Raw genomic sequence first — 22708 nt, 5'->3', positions numbered from 1 at the left:
CTTAGGTTCAGAGTTACCTCACCCAGAAGATCCTCAGTTCCTTCACCTAGAAAATGGGGCTAACAATGCCTGCCTTTTCGGGGGTTCCATAAAGATAAAACAAAAGAACTTATGTAAAATGACTGGGAGTGAATAGGCTCTCAAATAAACAGAAGGTAGTTCCTTCGCTTTACTCAACTAAGCATTTTAATTTTGTGTAGTTCATGGAAACAAAAAAATAGGGCTTCATTTCGTATTCAAATTGAATTTCAAGGTATTTTGTAAGAAAGAGATAGAATGAATATTTGAATCTCCTTGATTCAGTTTGAAGTTCTTCACTGTGATTTGGGATTCTTGATGTGCCAAATGTCTCCAAACCAATGAAAGAAAGGTCTGCACATTTCCCTAATATATTTATACTTACCGATAAATCCTACACATTTTTATTGTCCACCAGTCTCTAAATTGTTAGTAAACTTTAGTTTCTCTCTCTCATTTAAGTAAAAATAAAAATAAAAAAGAGGTTCTATTTTTTTTTTCCTGTACCCAATGAGCTATCTTTGGACATAACTACCTTACATTATCCATTCCTCAAACTTAATCCTGTAAGACCATTTGTCACAAACAAACAGGGACACATGGGAACCTGGAAACTCCACCACCCCCGAGTAAACGTCAGTGTGGAAATAAGCCTAGGAATACGAAAGCACATAGCCTATGGCTTCCCAGCCTCACAACAAGAGTGAGTAGTGGGGCAGGGAGTGGGGTGGGGGGAGTGTTGGTGAAAGGCAGCTTTACCTTTTTGTTTAGAGACTTTTCTCACAGTCATCGCAGCCTGCCTCTTCTGATTTTCAGAAATTTCAAAGCCTAGAAACATAAAAACACATGATTTTGTTAGGAGAAACATAAACCTTTCTTAAATATATAAATTAGTATGTTCCTGGAAGAGTAATTTTGGCAAGATATATCAACAGTCTCTCTTTTTAAATCATATTTATTGATTTTAGAGAAAGAGAGGAAGGGAGATACAGAGAGAGAAACATTGATTTATTGTCCCACTTATTTATGCATTCATTGGTTGATTCTTGCATGTGCCCTGACCAGGGATCGGACCTGCAACCTTGGCACATCAGGACAATGCTCTAACCAATTGAGCTACCTGGCCAGGGCCTCAAAGGTCTTGAAAAGTGAAAAAGGAAAGCAGTCAGAAACTTGGACAAATATTTAGCTACAAAGATGCATTTCACAATATAAAGCGGGGGGAAATAAAAGAATATGAGTTATAAGGCTGGTAAGTGGAGATTGGTTAAATAAAATATGATATAAAATGGAAAAAAGAATTCACAACCAAAGGCAAAAATACAAAAAGAATGTGTAAAAATGTAAGAAATTACATTATAAAATGTATACAGAGATAACAAAAGTTCCAGAAGGAGGGAAAAAAAAAATCAAATGGCAAAAAGCAATTAATGAAATAACAGAAACACCTGTGCAAGTCCTTTGTCCATTTTTTCAATTGAGTTATTTGGTGTTCTGCTATTGAGTGGTAGGAGTTCCTTATATTTTTTGGAAATTAACTTCTTATCAGATATACAGTTTGAAACATTTTCTCTCATTCCACATGTTGCTTTTTCATTCAACTGATTATTTCCTTTGTTGTGCAGAAGTATTTCAGTTTAATGTAGTTCCACTTGTCTATTTTTGTTTTGTTGCCTATGTTTTTGGTATCATATTCAAGAAATCACTGCCAAGATAAAAGTCAGGAAGCTTTTACCCTAGAAGTCTGATTTCATCCTTTTGCATGTTGATACCAGCACCATTTTTTATTTATCCTCACCCGAAGACATTTTTCTATTTTTTGTTCAGATAGAGTGGGAGGGAGAGAGAGAGAGAAACATCGACGTAAAAGGGACACATCGAGTGGCTGCCACCCACATGACCCAACCAGGGCTGGGGACAAACTGCAACTGAGGTACGTGCCCTTAGCGGGAACCAAACCCAGGGTCTCTCTGGACTGCAGGCCGACGCTCTAACCGCTGAGCCAAACGGGCCAGGGCCCCAGCACCATTTTTTGAAAAAACCATCCTTTCCTTATTTTGTATTCTTGGCACCCTTCGTGAAGACATGTTGACTTATACATGTAAGTTTATTTTGGGCTCTCTATCCTATTTCCACAGTTTATATGTCTGTCTTTATGGTACTACCATACTGTTTTTTAAAAATATTTTTACTGATTTTTAGAGAGAGAGGAAGGGAGAGGGAGAGAGAAAAAGAAACACTGATGTGAAAGCAGAACATCGATCAGCTACTTCCTGCATGCCCCTTACCCCCAAGGTGATTCAGCCGGCAACCCAGGCATGTGCCCAGTCTAGGAATCAAACCAGCAACCTTTTGGTGCATTGGACAATGCCCAACCAACTGAGCCACACCAGCCAGAACAGTACCACACTATCTTAATTATTGTAGCTTTGGAATATATTTTGAATTAGGAAGAGTGATGCCTTCAGCTCTGTTCTCTCTTAGATACCTTTAGTTATTATGGGCCTTTTTATATTCTACATGAATTTTAGGCTGGAATTAAACCCACGACTCTTTGGTATACAGGCCTACACTAACCACTGAGCCTAACTGGAGAGAGCGATTTTTTTATATGAGGTATATAAACTATATATGAGGTCAAATTCATAGATATACAGAATAAAATGGTGATTCCCAGAAGCTAGCTGGAGGGGAAAATGGGGAGTTGTCGTTGAATAGGTATAAATTTCTATTTACTCAAGATATGACTAAGTTTTAGAGATTTGCTGTACAACACCGATTCTACAGTTTATGTTACTATATCATGCACTTAAAATTTGTGAAGAACATAGAGTTCATGGTCATTGTCTCTACCACTTAAAAAAAAAAAAAAGCAGGGCTAAAAGCAGGGCTGAGGTCTCCCCACTCTGAAAAATAAGAAATTCTGACTCACAACTTTAGTCCATGTACCTGAAGTTCCATCCTTCTCATGACCTTCTTGTCTACAGATGACAGTTTTGGCCTATGTCCATGAGTTTGAGCTTGTCCATGATTGTCATTCCTGACTACCTGCTCTACCATTTTGGAGTTGCTCAACCAGGATTCACAATCACATAAGCCAATTCCTTATTAAAAAAAAATATCTTAATAATCTCCTATTGGTTATGCTTCTCTGGTTGAACTCTGACTGATATAAAGAGTTATAGTAATTTGGACCCCTTTTATTTTTTCTTCATGTCTGATTACTGTGGCTAAGACTTCCAGTACTATGTTAAATAAAAGTGGTGAAAGTCTTGTTCCTGTTCTTAAGAGAAATGATTTTAGTTTTTGCCCATGGATTATGATATTGGCTGTAGGTCTTTTTTTTTTTTTTGTACATACACTGCTGGTGGGAATGCAGACTGGTGCAGCCACTATGGAAAACAATATGGTGTTACCTCGAAAAATTAAAAATTGAATTGCCATTTGACCCAGTGATCCCACTTCTAGGAATATACCCTAAGAAGCCTGAAACACCAATCAGAAAGAATATATGTACCCCCATGTTAGTAGCAGCACTATCTACAACAACTAAGATCTGGAAACAGCCCAAGTGTCCATCAGTAGATGAATGGACAAAAAAGCTGTGGTATATATACACAATGGAGTACTATGCAGCTGTAAGAAAGAAAGATCTCTTATCTTTTGAGACGACATGGAGAGACCTGGAGAGTATTATCCTAAGCAAAACAAGCCAGACAAATATCTCATGATCTCACTTATTTGTGGAATATAATGAACATAACAGTCTGAGGAATAGGGTAGACCCAGAGATGTGGAAGTAGGGTACAGACTGACAACCCTCAGAAGAGTGTGGAGGGGGGATAAACCACAGAACTTATATGCATGTACACATAACCAATGGACACGGACAACAAAGCTGGGGACGGGGTGGGAGGGATGGGGAGGAGGGTGTCAATGGGGAAAAAAGGAGAAACCTCTGTAACAAAAATAAATTAATAAAAATTTTAAAAAAGAATTATATTAAGATTTTACATTCTTCACCTGGAGAGTTACTTATGATTAATTAAGTTTTAAAACAGCAAGTTACAGAGTAATATGTATAATTTTGGTAAATAAAAAGGTAAAAGTCTGATGTGTATATGTGTTTATATAAGCATTAGCTAAGTATAGAAAGAGGTATACCAAATTAATACTGATTATCTCACACAGCATAGGATTGACAGAGAAGAAAAAAAAGTTCTAAACTTTTTTTTACTACACATCCATAAGTGTTTAAATCGTTATTATGACCATGTATATATTTTATAATTAAAAGGTAAAAACAATAAACATAAAAATGATGGTAAATCCATATGACAGCCATAGAATAATGATTAAAATTTTAAATAATTTAGGGAAATGATAATGATATAATTTTAAGTGAAAATAATGATAAAAATTATATCTCTCTAAAAACCATAAAAATAAAATTCTATCTATTCATCAGGAGAGGCAGCGGGGAGATGATAGAAAAAAAAATTTAGCCATGATAGTTTGTTTAATTTATCATAGAAAAATGGGAAAATATATTATAATGTTTATAAAAGTTAGCTCTGTGTGTTCACATGTGGTTTTTAGTTTTATCTTTTTGTTTGTTTGTTTGTTTGTTTGGTTTTTTTTTTCTGGTCTATAAATGAAAGTCTACAAGGAAAGTAATTTAATGTTATAATCTGAAAAACTTCGTTTTTAAAAGATGAACACAGGCCTGCCAGGAATCAACCTCTGGAAGCTTTTCTATTAGAGCAGTGGTTCTCAACCTTCCTGATGCCGTGACCCTTTAATACAGTTCCTCATGTTGTGGTGACCCCCAACCATAAAATTATCTTCGTTGCTACTTCATCACTGTAATTTTGTTACTGTTATGTCTTAGGCGACCCCTGTGAAAGAGTCGTTCGACCCCCAAAGGGGTCGCGACCCACAGGTTGAGAACTGCTATATTAGAAGCAGATTCTCAAAGTTACAGGTCATTAGGACATTGTGTGTGAGACGTCATGTTTGAACCAGAGGCAGTGGAGGAGATTTTCAAGTTGATCTAGGGGCTTTAGAGAGCACACTGAGAAAATTCCTTTAATAGCTCTAACAACCTAGGCAATGTCAAAGACTGCTGCTGCCTACCACTGGGAGAACCAGCAGCATTTTTGAACCACTCCACATCATGTCCCAAAGCAGTGCCCAGATGCTAAAAGCAATTTGACACCAATGGAACTCAAAGTGACTTATCAATATGCATTGTACCCAAGACCTGAGAAGACTAGGATGAGACTAAACAGTGTCTTTCTGATTACACTGCCTTGCCTTTGGACCATTTCAACCCCCGCACTGAAGGACAGGAGAATCCACTTGTACCAGGACTCAGTGGGGAGGCTCTTTGTTCTAGAGGCAGTTGCTACAAACCTGAGTGTACAAGTGTTTTAAGGTACAATTCTACTCCCATTAGGAGTGGTGTAAAAACAGAAACTATTTTTTTTTTTTTAGGGAATTACAAAGACTGGATTTTTATAATTTTATGTTTTTAGGCCAGAAACGCAGGACAATGGGCAAGAGCCTGACAGTACTTTGTAAACCACAAAACTACAGCCAATGAAACCTAACTCCCATTTGGGAAGCAGCATGAAAACAGTATCTCTGCCCTGGCCAGTTTGGCTCAGCTGTTAGAGCATCGGCCTGCGGTCCAGAGAGACCCGGGTTCGGTTCCCGCTAAGGGCATGTACCTCAGTTGCAGTTTGTCCCCAGCCCTGGTAGGGTCGTGCGGGTGGCGGCCACTCGATGTGTCCCTTTCACGTTGATGTTTCTCTCTCTCTCTCTCCCTCCCTCCCACTCTATCTGAACAAAAAATGGAAAAATGTCCTCGGCTGAGGATAAAACACAAAACAAAAACAGTATCTCTCCCAGCCATATCATCTCTGGAAAAGGGGAACAACCTCTTTCATGCAAAAGAGTATGGTTTAGCATGAATATAAATCATGCAAGTGGTTGTGATTTTAGACCCTATTCTATAATTTACTTTAAAATATTTCACACAGAGTTTGTGACATATACATGTACATTGATTGTCATCTATACTCTAGGATCATTTAGTTAATATTTCAAGTGCCCTAATCAGGAATGTATACTCAAGAGGTGATTTGTGACCAATATTAAACACTCAGAAATCTTTGCTACAGAGGCTACTACTACCAGCAGTTCAGTTGTCTTAATGTCTGAGGCCTAAGGAGCCCAACACGTGTTACAAATGAACTTATGTTGGTAAAGTGAATGTTAGAAAAGATGTGCAGTGGCCACAAATGTTCTCCAGGCACCTTAGTCCTCAACAAAACTGGGCAGAAGAATCCAGTAAGTCCTGCAGCCTATACCCTTCAGAGGGAAGCCTAAAGCTTAAAACTGACAATAGGTGCTATGCCTGGACCCTCATAAGAAGACTCTGTCACCAGACTTTGATCAGAAAGTCAGCTGCATCCTGTCACTGTAATATTACCAAATCTGCCTTGACTAACCTCTCACAGAAGAGTCTGCCATGTGTCTAAGAGCAGAACTGAGACGGCGCTGAGATTACAGAATAGGCTGCATGACTGCTTTCGTGTTGGTTTGCTGGTGAATGTTCATATGTTTGAGAGAATCTAGTCTGAGGTTTGCTTTCCGTGTGGTACCTTTACACAGTGGAGTACTATGCAGCTGTAATAAAGAAAGCTCGACTGCCCTTTGAAAAAGCATGGAGGGACCTGGAGAGTATTATGCTAAGTGAAATAAGCCAGTCAGAGAAAAATAAGTATCACACAATCTCACTTATATGTGGAATCTAATGAATAAAATAAACTCATAAATAAAACAGAGCCAAAGGCATGGAAGCACAGAACAGACAGACCAATCTCAGAGGGAAGGGAGGTGGGGGGAGTGGGAAGAGATTAACCAAAGAACTTACATGCATATATGCATTGCCCATGGACACTGACAATAGGGTGGTGAAGGCCTGGGGAGGGGTGAAAACTGGGTAGAGGGGACAATGGGGGAAAAAGAGGGGACATCTATAATATTTTGAACAATAAAGATAAAAAAATAGTTTTATCTAGTAATGAGACTGTAGAGGAAGCTCACCTATAACTCACTAAACCCTAACAAATGGAAACTACTGGTATCTGCCAAAAAGCACCTAATAATAGGAAACCAACGAAGTGGATTAAGTCAGTTTGCAACATAAATCTTCCTTTTGCCTTTAGAACAATGAAAACTATTTCAAATCCTCTATGTTTTTTAGAACCACATTCTTCTTTCTCTTCTGAAGTCACTTACCAATTTTTTCATCTTCCTGTACCATTTTCCTCTCTTCTCTGAAAGCCCTGAGCCAGCGTATCTTCTCCTCCAGCTTCTTGGCAAAGAATAGATGTACCTCCTCAGTCTCCTTGTTGTGAAGCTTGAAGGCATTCTTCATGCTGACATTAAAGTCATCATCTCTGCCATCTTCAATGTCGACTACCTCATATTTATCCATGTCAATGCGGCCTTTGTAGTACAGGATGTCTCTCCGAATCAAGTCCTACGTGGGAAGGAAGAGAAGGCTTTTTGTTAAAGGTACATAGAGAGTGGGAACTGGGAGAATTGGCGCTTAGGTACATCAGGATGTTAACACTGCCACTGTTTTGGAGTACCACTGGGAGTTGTTTTGTTGTAAATTTGGGCAGGTTAACTTAGCCCTGAGGGGATTTTTGGAGAAGGTCTAGTCTGGCAGGAGAAATTGAGGTAAAAATTAATAAACAGCTTCATATATTGACATGGATGAATCTCACAAATCTTATTGTGAGAAAGATAGAAGATGTAGATATATACAGATAGTATATTGCCTACCTGTTGTTATCATTGCTGTTTTGCTCTTGAGTGCACAGAATTGGATTAATCCTAACTCACTCCATGAGACACTCATCATTAGTCTATGAATGGTGCTCTTACTTCTATATTTATTTACTTAATTACTTTTTAAATATTTTTATTTATTTTTAGAGAGAGAAAGGGAGAGGGAGAAAGATAAACCTTGATGTGAGAGGCAAACATGGATCGGCTGCCTCCTGCATACTCCCTACTGGGTATTAAGCCTACAACCAAAGCATGTACCCATGAACCAGCACAGGATGACACCCAACTAAACGAGCCACACCAGCTAAGGCTACTTAATTACTTTTAATAATGTATTAAGGTTTGTTAAACCTATCACCCGATCTAAAATTTATGATGCCAAGGCAACCTCCATCTCAAATCCCATGTTCATCATTCCCTTGATTTCATTTCTATAGAGTTTATCTCATCTATATTTCACTTATATAAGATTTAAAAACATACAAAAGTTGCCACATGTTTAAGGATACATGCACATATACAAACCTATAAAAATACACCAATAATGCCTGAGAAATTCAAGACAGTATAAAGATGAGAATGGGGAGAGGCAGGGAAGGAAGAGGAGGAAGGGAAGAAGCAGAAAAGGAAAGGAGGAAGACTATTTGTAAAAAAATAATTCTTCAGTTGAATAGTAAGTATATGGGTGTGTATTGTATTATTTTCATATCTGTTTGAATGTCAAATATTTCATAAGTTAAAAAAAAGAAAAACAGAGAGCTAGATGAAATGACATGTGAACCTATGGAGTGTAAGGACCTGTGGATGAGGGTCTCTCAAAGTAGTCGTTCAGCCCCTCCTCCTCTCGGCGCTGTCCTAAGCTTCCCCCGAGAGCAAACCTAATGCTGGGTCATGTGGTATGGCTGAGTCTGGCCAAAGAGGACCCCAGTGAGTCCTGTCCTGACAGATGTCCTCTATTAGTAGCAGGGGCCCTTTCTGGCCAATTCTCCCTCCTGTCTTCTTGTTAGGACTTTTAGACAATCTGACAAGAGTCAGAAATGTTCATTAACTTTTATTATTATTATATGGTTTGGTTAAACTATTCCCATTCTACTGAATTGCCTGGCATGATTCATTTCTCAGCTGCAGACTATCTGCAAAGGATTTGCCTTTGGCCACAGCCACATTCCCAATCTTAACTCTTCACACTTTTTGGTAGAGCTGGGGAAAGCTGTCCTTAAGGATTTCCAACATAGCTCTATCAGTCTTAAGCCTCAGGCTGGAAAATACAGATCGTGTTGAATTGCTTTACAAAAAATAACCACCACATTGTTCTTTTCTCTCCCAAAATAGTCATTCACATAAATAGGCTGTGAGTACAGATGGGTTCTGATCTGCTGGGTGCTCCTGGCATGAAGTTCACAGGAGATGAAGAGGTCAGCTCTACAGAGTGGGCAAATGTTGCTCCAAGCCTCTTTCACAGCGGATTCCTTTAACCAAGCTCAAAGTGAACAGGCTCAGTACAGCCAAAAGAATGGGGTGGCTCCCATGCACTGACTTCCACATCCTCACGAAGACTTTTTGGAAATATACATTAAAAGTGGGCTCTGTCAGGCTAATCGAACTACAAAAGGAAGACAAGATGAGAATGGATCAATATAATCTAGTTTGATCTTGTAAAGGCTTGAAACCTGCCTTACAATACATAATACAAATACACATAGACCTAAGGATCCAGGTCTGGACCATACAGGTGGGTACTCACCAGGCTAGATCAAGGCAGTCTCAACCTCCCTCTATTCCTAACTTCAGCCTGCAGCTTCCTTTGCCTCTGAGTTGGATCACTGTCAGCCTTCAAAACCTTCACTAGTTTCCAAAAATGAAAAGGACGTATATGATCTTGAAGCAAAATTAAAAGCATCAACTGAATCTCCTATTGTGTTTGGGGGGAGGGGTGGGTTAGGGATAACAAGTAACTAGAGAGAATTCTGTTTCTGTGGCAGAGGGCTAAAGAGATGTATCATTAATATTCTCCCTTTGCCTGCTCTTTTAGACTTCCCAGAGGGTTGAATATGAGGTTTGGGGCACCAGATTAGTCATCAGGCCAAGTGTAAGGATGTGATATAAATTATTAAAAACTATCCACTGTTCAGAAAATCCAACCAGAAAGTATAGTTAAGGCCATAAAGCAGCATGGAACAGTGGAAAGCCCTGAGTTTAAACTAATAGATGTGTGGTCTTGGCAAGCCACTTTACCTCTCTGACCCTCAATTTCCTCATCTATGAAACGAGGGGAGTCATCTTTACTTTGTAAAATGGTTGTACATCTCAAATCTAAACACACAGTTACCAGGGCGTGATGTAACCCACCCCTCTATTCTTTCAATATTGTTTCTGTTAAAAGCGTTTTTTATAAAAGATGAATTGTTAACTAATATGTTGACTGTGAATAAGCTATATATCTGTGTGAGAGTTCGAGGAACTAGCTTTGGGGAAGGAGGCTAACTTCAGTAACTGGATGTTTTGGCTCTGGGAGACTTGCCGACTATCAACCATAAAAATGTACCTCCACTTGACTTATTTCAAGATAATCATCAGAATGGACTGTGATGACTTACATGTAGAGAATTTTCAAACCCTCTCCTCCTGATTTCTTTGTTCTGCTTTCCCTCTCCCTCCCAATAAAAAAAACACCTGACTGCATTGAGAGGTTTGGGACAAGAGTCCCCATCTTCTCAGGTAGCCAGCACTTGAATAAACTGCTTTCCTTCTCACCAGCACCTGTCTCATGAGTTTGGCTTTTGTTGCATCAGGCAGTCAAACCTGTGTTCAATTACAATGAGGCCAGCATTGTCTCATATATATGGTGCTGACCTTTCTTGCTCCCAGACCAATGTTTTGTATTATTTTAAAACTCCTTTTGATAAATGTAAAAATCTCAATGCTTCCTTTAGTTCATTTAAACTTCCAAGGTAAGTTTAATATTGTGACCGAAAATAAATCAAAACAAAGTTAACTCTGAATATTTAAAATTTTACATGGCTACCCCACTATCCCTGGAAATTTCACACTCTTTCAGAGTGGGAGTGGGGATGGTGTGGTAGGTGGCAAATATTATTTGCCACTCACTCACCAAAATCACAGATCTATAATTGGGCTCACACTAATACCTCCTCTCTGCCCCAATGATGCCTGCTATTTCAACACTTCCAGCCTTCAAGGTCAAATTCACACATGCTTCCTCCCTAAAGAAGTCCTCTCTGACTGCACCCTCTAGCTGCTCACTGTGGTTTCCCTTTTCTGAATGTTAACACAGACTATACACCCATATACAAGTGACACTCAGCTACTACATTGTTGAGCTGCATTTGTTCTGTTTTACAGCATTTAGTTTTGTCTGCCCATTTAAGCTGTGCCAAGCACAGCACCTTCCTTGTCTTGCCTCACTCAGCAGTTATCCAGGGAAGGACAGTTGACTAAGCCTCAGAGGTTTCTCTGCTCAGCTTCTACTCATAGCAAGGTGACAAACCTCTCTGAATCCTGGATGCATATGGTCCTATTGGGACCAGGCTGCCCACATTCTACGTGTTAATGGTGGGCTAAGTGTTTTCATTGAGACATGGTAAAATAGGTGCTCACAACAGGTGCTATCTGGGTTGCCACAAGTTCCCTGCCTAAATGGGTTTGTTTTTAATAGTATGCCAGCCTTCTTCCTTTTCTCTTTCAGTAATCTGAGATGGTGAATGTTAAGGAAGCTAGTAATTCTTCAGGAGAGCCTCAGAGGTCTGCAGACAAGCACCCTGGCCCTAGCTATAGCTCTAGCAAGGAACCTACCCCCATCCCTGATATTACATAATTGAAACAGTGGGAGCTATTTGAATTTGGACTCACTGGGTTTTCATTGGGTTTAGTAAGATACTGCAGGACATTTTGTGCAAATGACAGGTGATGTAATCTGGGGAATGCAACTGTTCAGGACTGTAGTCTGCCTCACCTGCTTGTCAATAAGGTCCTCTCTACTTCTTTAGAGGGGGCCCTGGTTATTACCTCCTAGCCTGAGTCACCCTGGTTTTTTTTCTCCAGATCTTGGGGAAGGTACATGGGGCTGGAACTGGATTTATCTTCCTCATTATTTTGTTCCAGCATCTAGAGTACATACCTATTAATAACAAAACAATAATAATAACAATGCACCAGTGAACATTTAGCATAATTTATGTGTCAAACACTATTCTAAGTGCTTTGCATTTTTCTCCAGCTTTCTTTTCTTTTCTTTTTTTTTTTATCCTCACCTGAGGACATTTTTCCATTTTTTGTTCAGATAGAGCAGGAGGGAGAGAGAGGAAGAGAGAGAGAGGGAAACATCGATGTGAAGGGACACATCGAGTGGCTGTCACCCTCACGACCAACCAGGGCCGGGGACAAACTGCAACCGAGGTATGTGCCCTTAGCGGGAACCGAACCCAGGTCTCTCTGTACCGCAGGCCGACGCTCCAACCGCTGAGCCAAACCGGCCAGGGCTCCAGCTTTCTTGAGGTATATATTTAAGGTGTACAACATGATGTTTGATATACATATACATTGTGAAGTAATTACCACAAATTTGTGATGAGAAAACTTAAGGTCTACTTTCTTAACAAATTTTAAGAATACAACACAGAAGCACTAACTATGACCACCATGCTGGCCCATTAGCTCTCCAGAACGTATCCATCCTCCATAACTGAAAATTTTTACTCTTTGACCAATATCTCCCTATTCCCCCCTCCCCACCAGCCAGTCAACAACCACTCTATTCTCTGTCTTTATGAGTTCAACTGTTTTAAATTCCACATATAAATGAGATCATATAGTATTTATCTTTCTCTATCTTATTTTACTTAGTATGTCCTCCAGGTTCATCCCCATTGTTGGAAATGGCAAGAGTTTCTTCTATTTTAAGGCTTTATAATATTCCATTGTGTGTATCATATTTCCTTTATGCATTCCTCAATAGCTAAATGCTTTGAATTTATTAACTTAAATAATCCTACAATTCTACAAGGAAGGTACTGTCATTATCCCATTTTATGAAGAACTGTAGACATAGAACAGTTAATAAACTTGTCCAGGAATAAAAACTACTAAATGGAAGAGCTGGGCGTTGAGTCCAGGCTATCTGGCTCTAGAATCTACACTTGTTTAACTTTCTGTATACTGCCTCTCAATAAAAATTTGATGAATAAATGATTAGTAACAGTAAATATACAGTAATAGTAGCAATGGCTAGTATTTACTATGTATTTACTATGTGCCATATACAGCAATTATATTGTCTCATTTGACCTTCCCAACTTCCCTTCCATGTAGACATAATTATAATTTCCATTTTTCAAATGAAGAGATAATAATAGGCACTGAGACTTTATCCAAGGTCACACAACTCAAAAAAGAAATTGGTTCCCTCTTGTCTGTCCCTAGAATCTATACTCTTAAGAGTATATATACTTCACTGCTTCCCACTAACTTAGGTGGTTCTTCTCAAAGCCTCCTGAGATAAATTCTATCATAGATCTGATTTAACACTGAGGAAAAATAAATATTTACGCCCAAGGTTAGACAAATTAATAAGAGACAACAGAGTCTAGGACCCAGGTGTTCTGACTTCAAATCCTCATCTTCTTTCTCTCTATCCTCATCTCTGTTGCTATTTTGGTATTTTTAGTAGTCCCAAATGGCTCATCTTCCAAGTCTGACCAATCAGTGCAAGAAGAAATGGCCCAAATGCAGAAAGTTTCTTTAACAAAAGAAGTTCTCTCTCTAGCATCATTAAACTCTATTTAGTTCTGATCTTCCAGAATACGATAAAAACAACATAAATACTAAGTAGTTATGACACAGGAGACAACAGAGCATGTCCAAACTGGTACAATTAAGGACAGATGATTCAAGAAAAAAGGCTGTTTGAGACAACTGTTGGGCTGTAGCAACATTAATGGATGAATGACTGAGGAGAGGAGAAAATGGCTCTCCTCCTTTGCCCAGAAAAAAGTGAAAGGGAAAACATGAAACAAAGGGAAAAATCCCCCAAGGCAGCAAAATAATTTCCACTATAATTGTCTCAAAAAAAAAAAAATAACAATACATATGCATAACTAAAATAACAGGGCAATGAGATGAAGAGGAACAGAGACAGCCATCATAGAGGACAAGAAGAAAGAGAACAAAGAGAAAAGTGACAAGAAAAGAGGGAGGGTAGCAAAAGTTAAAGAAGGGATCACATAATTAGAAGTCACTGGCATCTTCAACCTACCATAATTTCTATTTAATAATAAACATATATAAATACATATGTGTGTAAACATATACACACACACTCTAAATCAAGCTACAAGTTTTTATTTTTAAATACGTTTTTATTGATTTTTAGAGGGGATGGAAGGGAGAGAGAGATAGAAACATTGACGTGAGAGAGAAACATCCATTGGCTGCCTCCTGCATGCCCCCTCCTGGGGGTCGAGCCCTGTCAAGAGTTACAGGGAAGTGATACAACTTGTGTAGGAAACAGGTGAGGGCAGAGCAGAAATTCCTGCACCGCAAAAGCACATACCTTTCAGGGAAAGGTAGGAGGCCCCTTGTTGGTTCTTAGGGCAGTGAGGGGTCAGTCAGGTGGTCGGAGCCATTAGAGTGGAAATGGGGGGAAGTGCTCAGGGAAACCACTGTTCTGGGATAGAAATATTTAAAAATTTTAATGACTGGTGTAAACCAGTAAGTAGGCTCTCAGCTCTGGGTGGAAGACAATGAGAAGGATCACCATGGAAGGAAGGAGGGCAATTGGTAAAAATGATACTGAGACAAAAATATACCAACTTCAGAGCTTCAATGCCCATAAGCCAGCTCTGCCTGTGGTATTCATGCCCTACCAGTAATCCCAGTATGAAATTGCTGCCAATATCCTGTCTGTTTTTCACCCATCGGTTTTAGCCACTTTATTGAGAGTTGGGGATGATAAAGAGGGAGGGGCTGGTGCCCCCCTGAAGTGCCCATATCGCTCAGGGAAGAAGAGGGTGTGATTACCTTCTTGCAGAGGACCATCTGGTGGTCAAACAGGAAGAAGACCCGCTGCTGGTTGCGGCCATAGGGCTGGTAGATCCAGGCCATCTCCCCAGTGTAGATCAGCTCCGAGCTCCTGTCTAGGATGTCCTCGCCCTGGGAAGGACATGTGACAGTGAGAGGCAGCCAGGCAGGAGGGATGGACCCATCACCTGCCTGGAGGTACCTAGGGCTGTGCAGAATCTGGGACAGGATTAGAACAGAGGATTGGTGGGAAAGGAGGGATGAAGGGAGAGACTCCTGGGGATCCTTGAAAGGCTCCATGAGCTGGAAAGACTACTACTCTCATTCACCCTGAGGCCAAATGAGCCCCAGGACCATCTAGAATTGCTCTAGTCAGTTGCCCTCTGGCTCTAAGGGCACCAGCTGCCATGAGGTTCATTCTCTAATTCTGCCTCTATTTCTCCATGAATCTCTCTCTCTGCCCCAGTATTTCATCCTAGCATTAGTTTTTTAGACTCATTTCTGCACATGAAGAATAATCTGAAATAGGTGGTAGAAGTCTCTCTGATCCCCAGGTAAGAAAAAGGGGACAGGGGAGAGCAAGAAGGAGATGATGATAGAGGAAAAGAGAATCCACTCACCCCCTTACAATAGTGTTTTCTTCTCCTCTCAGTTCATTAAAATCTACTGATTAAACAAGAAACTTCACGACCACATGCTCCTTTGGTTTATTAGCCAGGGAGCTAGAAACCACTCCTCCTCCTTGCAATGTAGAGTCAGACACACCAAAAAGCACCAAGACCTGATTCCTAACTCATTTAATTCTACAGTTTCTAAGGGCTCCTTCTTTATGGTAACTCTGCTACGTCTGAGGTATGTGGGAGTATCTATCATATGCCAAGTTAAATTTGGCACCAATTCTCAAGGAGCTGACATCTCCAGCAGAGGAGACTAATACAGGTGTGCTCAGAACTCATGGAACACAAGGCAAATCAAATCAAAGCCATGGCACAGGGATGTGTACTCCTGGGCCTATGTGAAGATGGGAACAAAGAGCAGTGGCTCAGAAACTGAGAATTAATACTCACTGAACACCTATATTGGTCAGACATTGTGTTACAAACTTTAACTCTATCTCTTCTGACCTGCACAATTACCCTTGGAGATAGATATTCTTGCTCTCATTTTATAGTCCATGTTCCATATGCATCAAGTGATCAGCCAAAGTCACTCAGCTTGTTAGCGACAGATCTGCAACCAAACCTCAAATCTGGGGCTCCAGAGAATGTGCTCACTCTTACCATTACATTATGCTGTCTCTAGGCCAAAAATTGTTGGAGGGTCAGTGCCTTCCTCTCCCTGGGTTTCAGTTTTGCCAGCTGTTAAATGAGGTGTATGAAGATGATGTCTAAGTTCCTAGCCCTGATACTCTGATGCTAAGATCTGAGCCCTACCAACAAAAGCTTGAAGTCAAGGTTGAAATGAAGGCCAATGTATCATCCCAGAAATAATCAGAGGCAAACAGCATTGAACCAAAGAGAGTGGTAGCTGGAAAGGAAGAGAGGAGCTCAGTGGAAATATTTTCTAATAATACAACCTCGGAAAGAAAGCTCAGAGTTACTACTGTGACTCCAGACTCCAGCCCCGGGATACCTTAGAACTTGGATAAACACCCCTCCTTGAGGGGCCCACATACTAGCACAGAACCCAGAGGTCCAGGGCTGGGAGAGGAAGTCCTCAGAATGAGGTAGGTGTACAGGCCTTTCCTGTTGAAGGAATGGAAAGGTGAAAGTGGTACCAGTCTGCCATGTCCCATCTGAGGTATGCCAGGAAGATGTGCCACTGTCTATTTGGAATATGTATGAAGTGAACAAAAGCTTTAAAAAGGGGCCAATGTCATACAAAGATGGCCAAGATTACTTTTAGAGGCACCACTGCTAAACTGAAAATGATCAGATCAGGACTAGGACTACTCAGGGTCATCTGGTCTACCCACTGGATCAGTCAGCAGACCAATTCTATTCTCATAACATTAACTCCACCAAGCAAAACAAGAACAAACAAAACTTTGAAAAAAGACACTCCTTATGCTCACCAAGGTGGTTGGTGTTGATGTTGGGCAACTCACATTCCTTTCTACCTCAGTTTCCTCATCTTTAAAATGAGGATAATAGCAATACCAACCTCATTTAGCTGTTGTGAAGGTTATATAAATTCACATATAAAGTTCTTAGGAAAGTACACATCACACTATAAGCTCTACATATGTGAAAGCGATTATCTTGACTATTACTATATGCCCTGTATCCTGTGCTATACACATATTCCTATTCATACCTCTAACAACACAATAAGGAATGTATTGTTATTACTCTCCAAACCAAGGTCAGAGAAATCTAAGTAATTTTTCTAACGTGGCTGAATCCAGGACAGATTCCCTCCAAAATCCATGTTCTAACCACTGAACCACAGTAGAATGATGCTGTCATCCTAAAGCAGCAACCAGCTGCCTGGGAGATTTTCTGAAGTGAAAATCTCAGAAGTCTTGGGTTCTAGATCCACTGCTGCTACCAATTTACTCTGTGTGCATGAGAAGTAGGCTAACCGCTCTCAATCTGTTTCCTCGTTTGGACAATGGGAATAATACAATGGTTCCTGTTTGGCTCACATTATATGGCTGCTTGAGAGCACCAAATCAGAATTCTGAGCCCTCCCCCTTTGCCTCCTCTGTCCCACTTCTACCACATGTTTCTTTGCCTTGTCCCCAAAAGTGAAATCTTTTCCCACTGACCCCTTTCCCCACAGGCCTTCTGTCCTCTTCAACTCCTCCAGAATTTTGTTCACACTGTTCCCTCTGCGTGGAATGGATTTCCCCCTCTGGACAGGCAAGACCACCTCTCACCCATCTCAATATTCCAGTGCCCAGCACCCTATCCTGATTACAGGCCGATTTTCTGATGTGGGGGTTGTGGTCTCCGGAAATGCCATCCTTTTCATCTAGTTTATTTTCAATGCTGCTTACTGACAAGAGGGCAGAGAAATAACAAATCCATCCAGCTCCACATTTAATCTCCTGGTCCCCTGAGTATGCCTCATCAAGCCACCTTTGATTCTAAATAGATGCTTTTGCTGCCTCCATCACGTTGGGGTTTTGTGTTTCCTCCAACTCCATTGGATTAAATCATCTGATGGTAAACTGGGACAGGCCCTTGGGTATTACATAATCAGGATGTGAGGGGAGGGGCTCCATGAGGAGGAAATCACAACCATACATAATCAAGTTCCAAAACATGAGCTCTAAACTTGGGCTCCTGGTAAAAAAAAAAAAAATCTCCCGGGGGTGGGGGGGAATGATTAAAAAGCAGCTGTCAGGGATTTGTTCCTTCTCCCTTCCTTTCAAGTGGGTCTAATGAGTGTAAGGGGTGGTAAAGTGGCAGCTCATCCAAATATCAGCATCAGAAACATGAGAAATTCAAATTCCCCAGAAACTGCAGTCATTCTCCCTGCGGTTTCCTACTGATTATTACTTAGAGGTTGGATCTAGATCCAATGCAATGGGGCTATGAGGGATTATTTTTACAAGCAGATGATAAAACACAGAATTTGGTCTGTCAGTTTGGTAGGGATGATAGTCATGGCCTGAAGGGGGCAGGCTTGGGTAGACCTAGTAGATGTGTCAGGGTGAGGTGATCCTTCCAAGAGGAAAAGAAGTATGTTGGCTGGCCTGCACCAGAGAACCAACCTTGCATTCTGTGTTTGGGAGTGAATTAGCATATAGCACTCCTCAGCCAAGTGTTCATCTGGTGGTGATGAAATTCCAGGTCTTAAAAGATTTGAAAGGCTACTGAGTCAACCCAATTATTTCCTGGCAATACCAAAAAAGATGACCCTTTCCTTTCTTAATGAAGCATTGCCACAAAGATTTCTCCAGCCTTCTTAGAAAGTTATTCAAGGACACAATACCTCTCCTTAGCAGAAACTTTTGATTTGCCTCAAATCTAAATCCTTCCTGCTGCTCTTCAAATCTAATTCCTCTTCACCCATCCATGGCTATGTGAAGTTCGGGCTAAGCTCTTCAGACTCCCCAATATACCTGTTGGTAAGGATCCTACCTCCCAGTCTAGGACAGAGGCCTGCCACTGGGCAATCTTGTCAATATTCTCCAAACGCCGCTTGCGTTCATTGATCTGCTGAGTCACATTTCTCATGACAGCCAAAGCAGCTGCCACATACCTGTAGTCACTGTGAAGACACAAATGTACAAGTTGAATGATTCAATGTGCCAGAGAACCAATGTGCTACATGCCAACCCTAACATCCTTTCTCCTCTTTCTTAGTATAAGAGAACCCTGGTTTTCTGATAGAAGTCGTGCCACAGGAGTAGAAGACTACATTACCTATCCTTTTGTTACAGCAAGGGGTCATCATGTGACTAAATTATGTTCAGTGATAGGTAGATAACAGTGTTGAGCAGAACTTTTGAGAAATCTCTTTTAAGAAAAACAGCATACCCTTCTTTAGCCCTTAATCATGATGCTTGGGATGTAGATTTAATGGCTCAAGTTCTAGCAGCCATCTTGGACAATAAGGATAAGGTCCATACTCCTAGGTATAGGATAACAGAGTTGGAAAAAGCCCAAGTCTCTGATGACCATGGAGCCATCCCGGCAGCCACGGATTGCCTCCCTGCAGACTTCTTTTTCAGGAAATACAAATAGACCCTTATCTTTTCTACACCATTATTTTCGTGTCCTATCTGATACAACCTGTCAAGGACCAAGAAGGGAGCCTCACACGTGGCGTGGTCCAGACAACTTTACCATTTCTTCTATCACCTATTTCTAGGAAACTGCCCAGAATCACTGTGAAATGAGATCCAGACCTTTTCTCCTGTACAGTAGAGAGACAGGACATATAATCATGGTTAGTACAGAGTCTGAAGCCAGATTGCTTGAGCTCAAACCCTAGTTTCATCACTGACTAATGGTGTGGTCTTCGGCAAGTCTCGTCACCCTCTCAGTGACTCAGTTTCCCAAAAAGTGAGGAGAACTACAATAGGATTAATTGAGGGTTTGGTCATCTGTGTAAATTCTTTTATTCCTTAACTCCAGTTTGTTTTCTGCACACCTGCCAGACCACAGTCTTCAAACACTACTGAATCTTATCACCTCCAGTGCATAATGCTTACTATACCTCCTAACCAGTTTTTTGTCTCAAGACAATTCTGTTAAAAAATATTCTTTATCCTGAGCCGTTAGGAATGTTAGCTATTCTCAGTGTTTCTTCTGGATCCTACTGCTGACTCATATGGAGCTTATGGTCATCTAATGCTTCCTAAGTCTCTTTCAAATATGCTGTCTGAAAGCTGAATCTCTCTCAACCTATAGTTGAACTGTTTGTTTCTTTTTAAAAATCCTATCTTTGTTACAGAAAGTATTTTCAGGTGTCCCTCCTTTTTTACCCCCATTAACCTCCCTGCTCCCTGCTCCCACTCCCAACCCACCCTCCACCACACTATTGTCTGTGTCCATTGGCTATGCACACATCAGGACACATCTGGAATAATGCAGTCTTTGGTTTATCTCTTGAACTGTTGATTTCTTAAACACAACTGCAAATCTTTACATTTGTTCATGTTACATTTTACCCTTTTACAGTAGATGATCCAGCCTATGGGGGATCTATTGGGCTCTGTAACATTGCCAAAGTTTATCACTGGCAATACTATCTGAGCCTGCCATTGAGAAGCAGGATAGGGTGAGGACAGAAGGGGTGGTTGCAGTATAGCAGCCGCTGACATCAGTAAGAAACCCTGTTCTTTGGGTCCAGTTTCTGTCTCCCATGCCATTCCTCTGTCTGATTTGGGGGCATCAGGAAAATGCCTTAAGCCACTTTCTGGAAGGTAAAGCATCAAACTATACTGCTCAATATGGTAGCCACTAGCTACATGTAATTAAAATAAAATTAAAATGTGTGTTGCCCAGGTACATCAGCTACTTTTCTCAGTACTCGGTAGCCATATATGGCCAGTGGCTACTACAGACATAGAACCTTTACATCATTGTAGAAAGTTCTATTGGCCAGCACTGGTATGAGAATGCTTATTACCTCTGCCAGCCACCATGCTTCTTACCTCTGCCCAACTCAGCCATGAATGCCACTGTGCCATACTGTCAGTCCACCTTTGCTATTTTTAGCTGGCTGCCTTTCTCACAATGGTTACAGAGGAAATATTCCCAGCTCGAACCTTCCCCACTAGCTTTAGGAGTGGGTGAGAGAAGTGAATAGCCATGGCCCAGCTGGGATCCTGCTCAAAGCCTCCAGGTCTCCAGATGAGGTCTGGGCCCAGGCCCTTAATGAAGAGACTGACTGAAGCAAGACTGCATTATTCCAGATGTGTCCCCTAAACTCTCTCTTGTACGCACTCTTCATTCTTGTCAGCTTAAGAAAGGTTGAGTGGCAGGGTGGGGACACGTCACCCTTCTGTAAAAAAAGGTAGCATTGTTCTCCATTTATCACTCCATCCATCTAATCTTCTACCTCGGCAGCCACTCTGATTGCCTGCATTTCAGACCCGCCTATCTTCACGCCTATCTCCCTAAGCTTTTAAGCTGGCAGCAGCTTCTAATTGCCTTCAAATACCAGCTACCCTGACATGCATCACAGGAGCTGTCCTCTGGCTGCAGCTCCCTGAACCTGCTGCAAGGGTAGCCTGTGCCCTGGGTGTAGTGCCGGGCCCAACAGGTCATGCCGAAGGAAGACAGGGACTAAGGTAGCCTACCAGTGCCTGAGCCATTCTCTTAGAACTCTTGATCCCTGGGGGTAGGAGAGGGGACCAGGGACCCAGAAGGAAAGAAGGCCTTGAGGCAGGGCTCCAGTCACAAGGTGAAGGAGCACAGGAATGGCGAATCCCAGGCAGGCGACCTATCTAACTGGTTCCCACTAAACTCGGTAAGGCCCTAAGGTTGCTTTGATCTAAGAAACAACAAAGCTTTTTTTGCTGTGCCTTGAAAATTGTCTTTCTGGGCTCTTAAAAGCAATGTGTAGTATCTAATTTACCCAGTTGATGCCATCATTCAGCAAGTATGATTTTTAGAGCCTCCAGTCCGGTTCCATGAACAAGATACTCAGGAGCAGGTGGGAAATACACTGTGATAGAAAACGTCTGAGAACCATCTTCCAATATCCCAGTTCTCAAACTACTGGTCTGGAGGCTACTACACTGAGGTTTGGGTACAATACTGGCTGCTTCTGGCAGTTTAACACCATGAAGTATAACTGCAGAGGTCATTTAGGCTCATGACAAAATGGGCTAGCAGAACTGGAAGACACGCTGCAGACTGGCTAATATAATGGCTCAAAAACTTCCCTGGGCATGGAAATCACCTGGAGGGCTCTTTAAAAAGCTAAGTTCCCAGCCCTGGATGAGTGGCTCAGTTGGTTGGAGCACCATCCTGTACACCAAAAGGTTGTGGGTTCAATTTTAGGTCAGGGCACATACCTAGGTTGTGGGTTCGACCCCTGGTTGGGGCACATATGGAAGGCAACCAATCAATGTTTCTCTTTCACAATGATCTTTCTCTCTCTCTCTCTCTCTCTCTCTCTCTCTCTCTCTCTCTCAAATCAATAAACATATCCTTAGGTGAGGATTTAAAAAAAGACTATAGCCCTGGCCAGTTTAGCTCAGCAGTTAGAGCGTCGACCTGCGGTCCAGAGAGACCTGGGTTCAGTTTCCGCTAAGGGCACATACCTTGGTTGCAGTTTGTCCCCGGCCCTGGTTGGGGTCGTGCGGGTAGTAGCCACTCAATGT

General features: G+C 41.2%; 1 protein-coding gene across 5 annotated transcripts in view; it reads right to left on the bottom strand.

Annotated features, from left to right (window-relative positions):
* The window catches only part of ARHGEF9 (Cdc42 guanine nucleotide exchange factor 9), a 235354-nt gene that overhangs the window by 26213 nt on the left and 186433 nt on the right, over positions 1-22708 (bottom strand). For all 5 annotated transcript variants that reach the window (XM_036271154.1, XM_036271152.1, XM_036271153.1 and 2 more), the window contains 4 exons: positions 19011-19140; positions 14920-15051; positions 7327-7570; positions 778-846 (listed from right to left, as the gene is read on the bottom strand). In XM_036271154.1, the coding sequence (XP_036127047.1) occupies positions 778-846; positions 7327-7570; positions 14920-15051; positions 19011-19140 (575 nt within the window). The remainder of the gene's footprint in view (positions 1-777; positions 847-7326; positions 7571-14919; positions 15052-19010; positions 19141-22708) is intronic.

Source organism: Molossus molossus, unplaced genomic scaffold, assembly GCF_014108415.1.
Source record: "Molossus molossus isolate mMolMol1 unplaced genomic scaffold, mMolMol1.p scaffold_m16_p_2, whole genome shotgun sequence".
In the NCBI taxonomy this organism is placed as follows: Eukaryota; Metazoa; Chordata; class Mammalia; order Chiroptera; family Molossidae; genus Molossus; species Molossus molossus.
The sequence above is the reverse complement of the archived record's forward strand: the minus strand, read 5'-3'. Positions and strand labels throughout refer to the sequence as shown.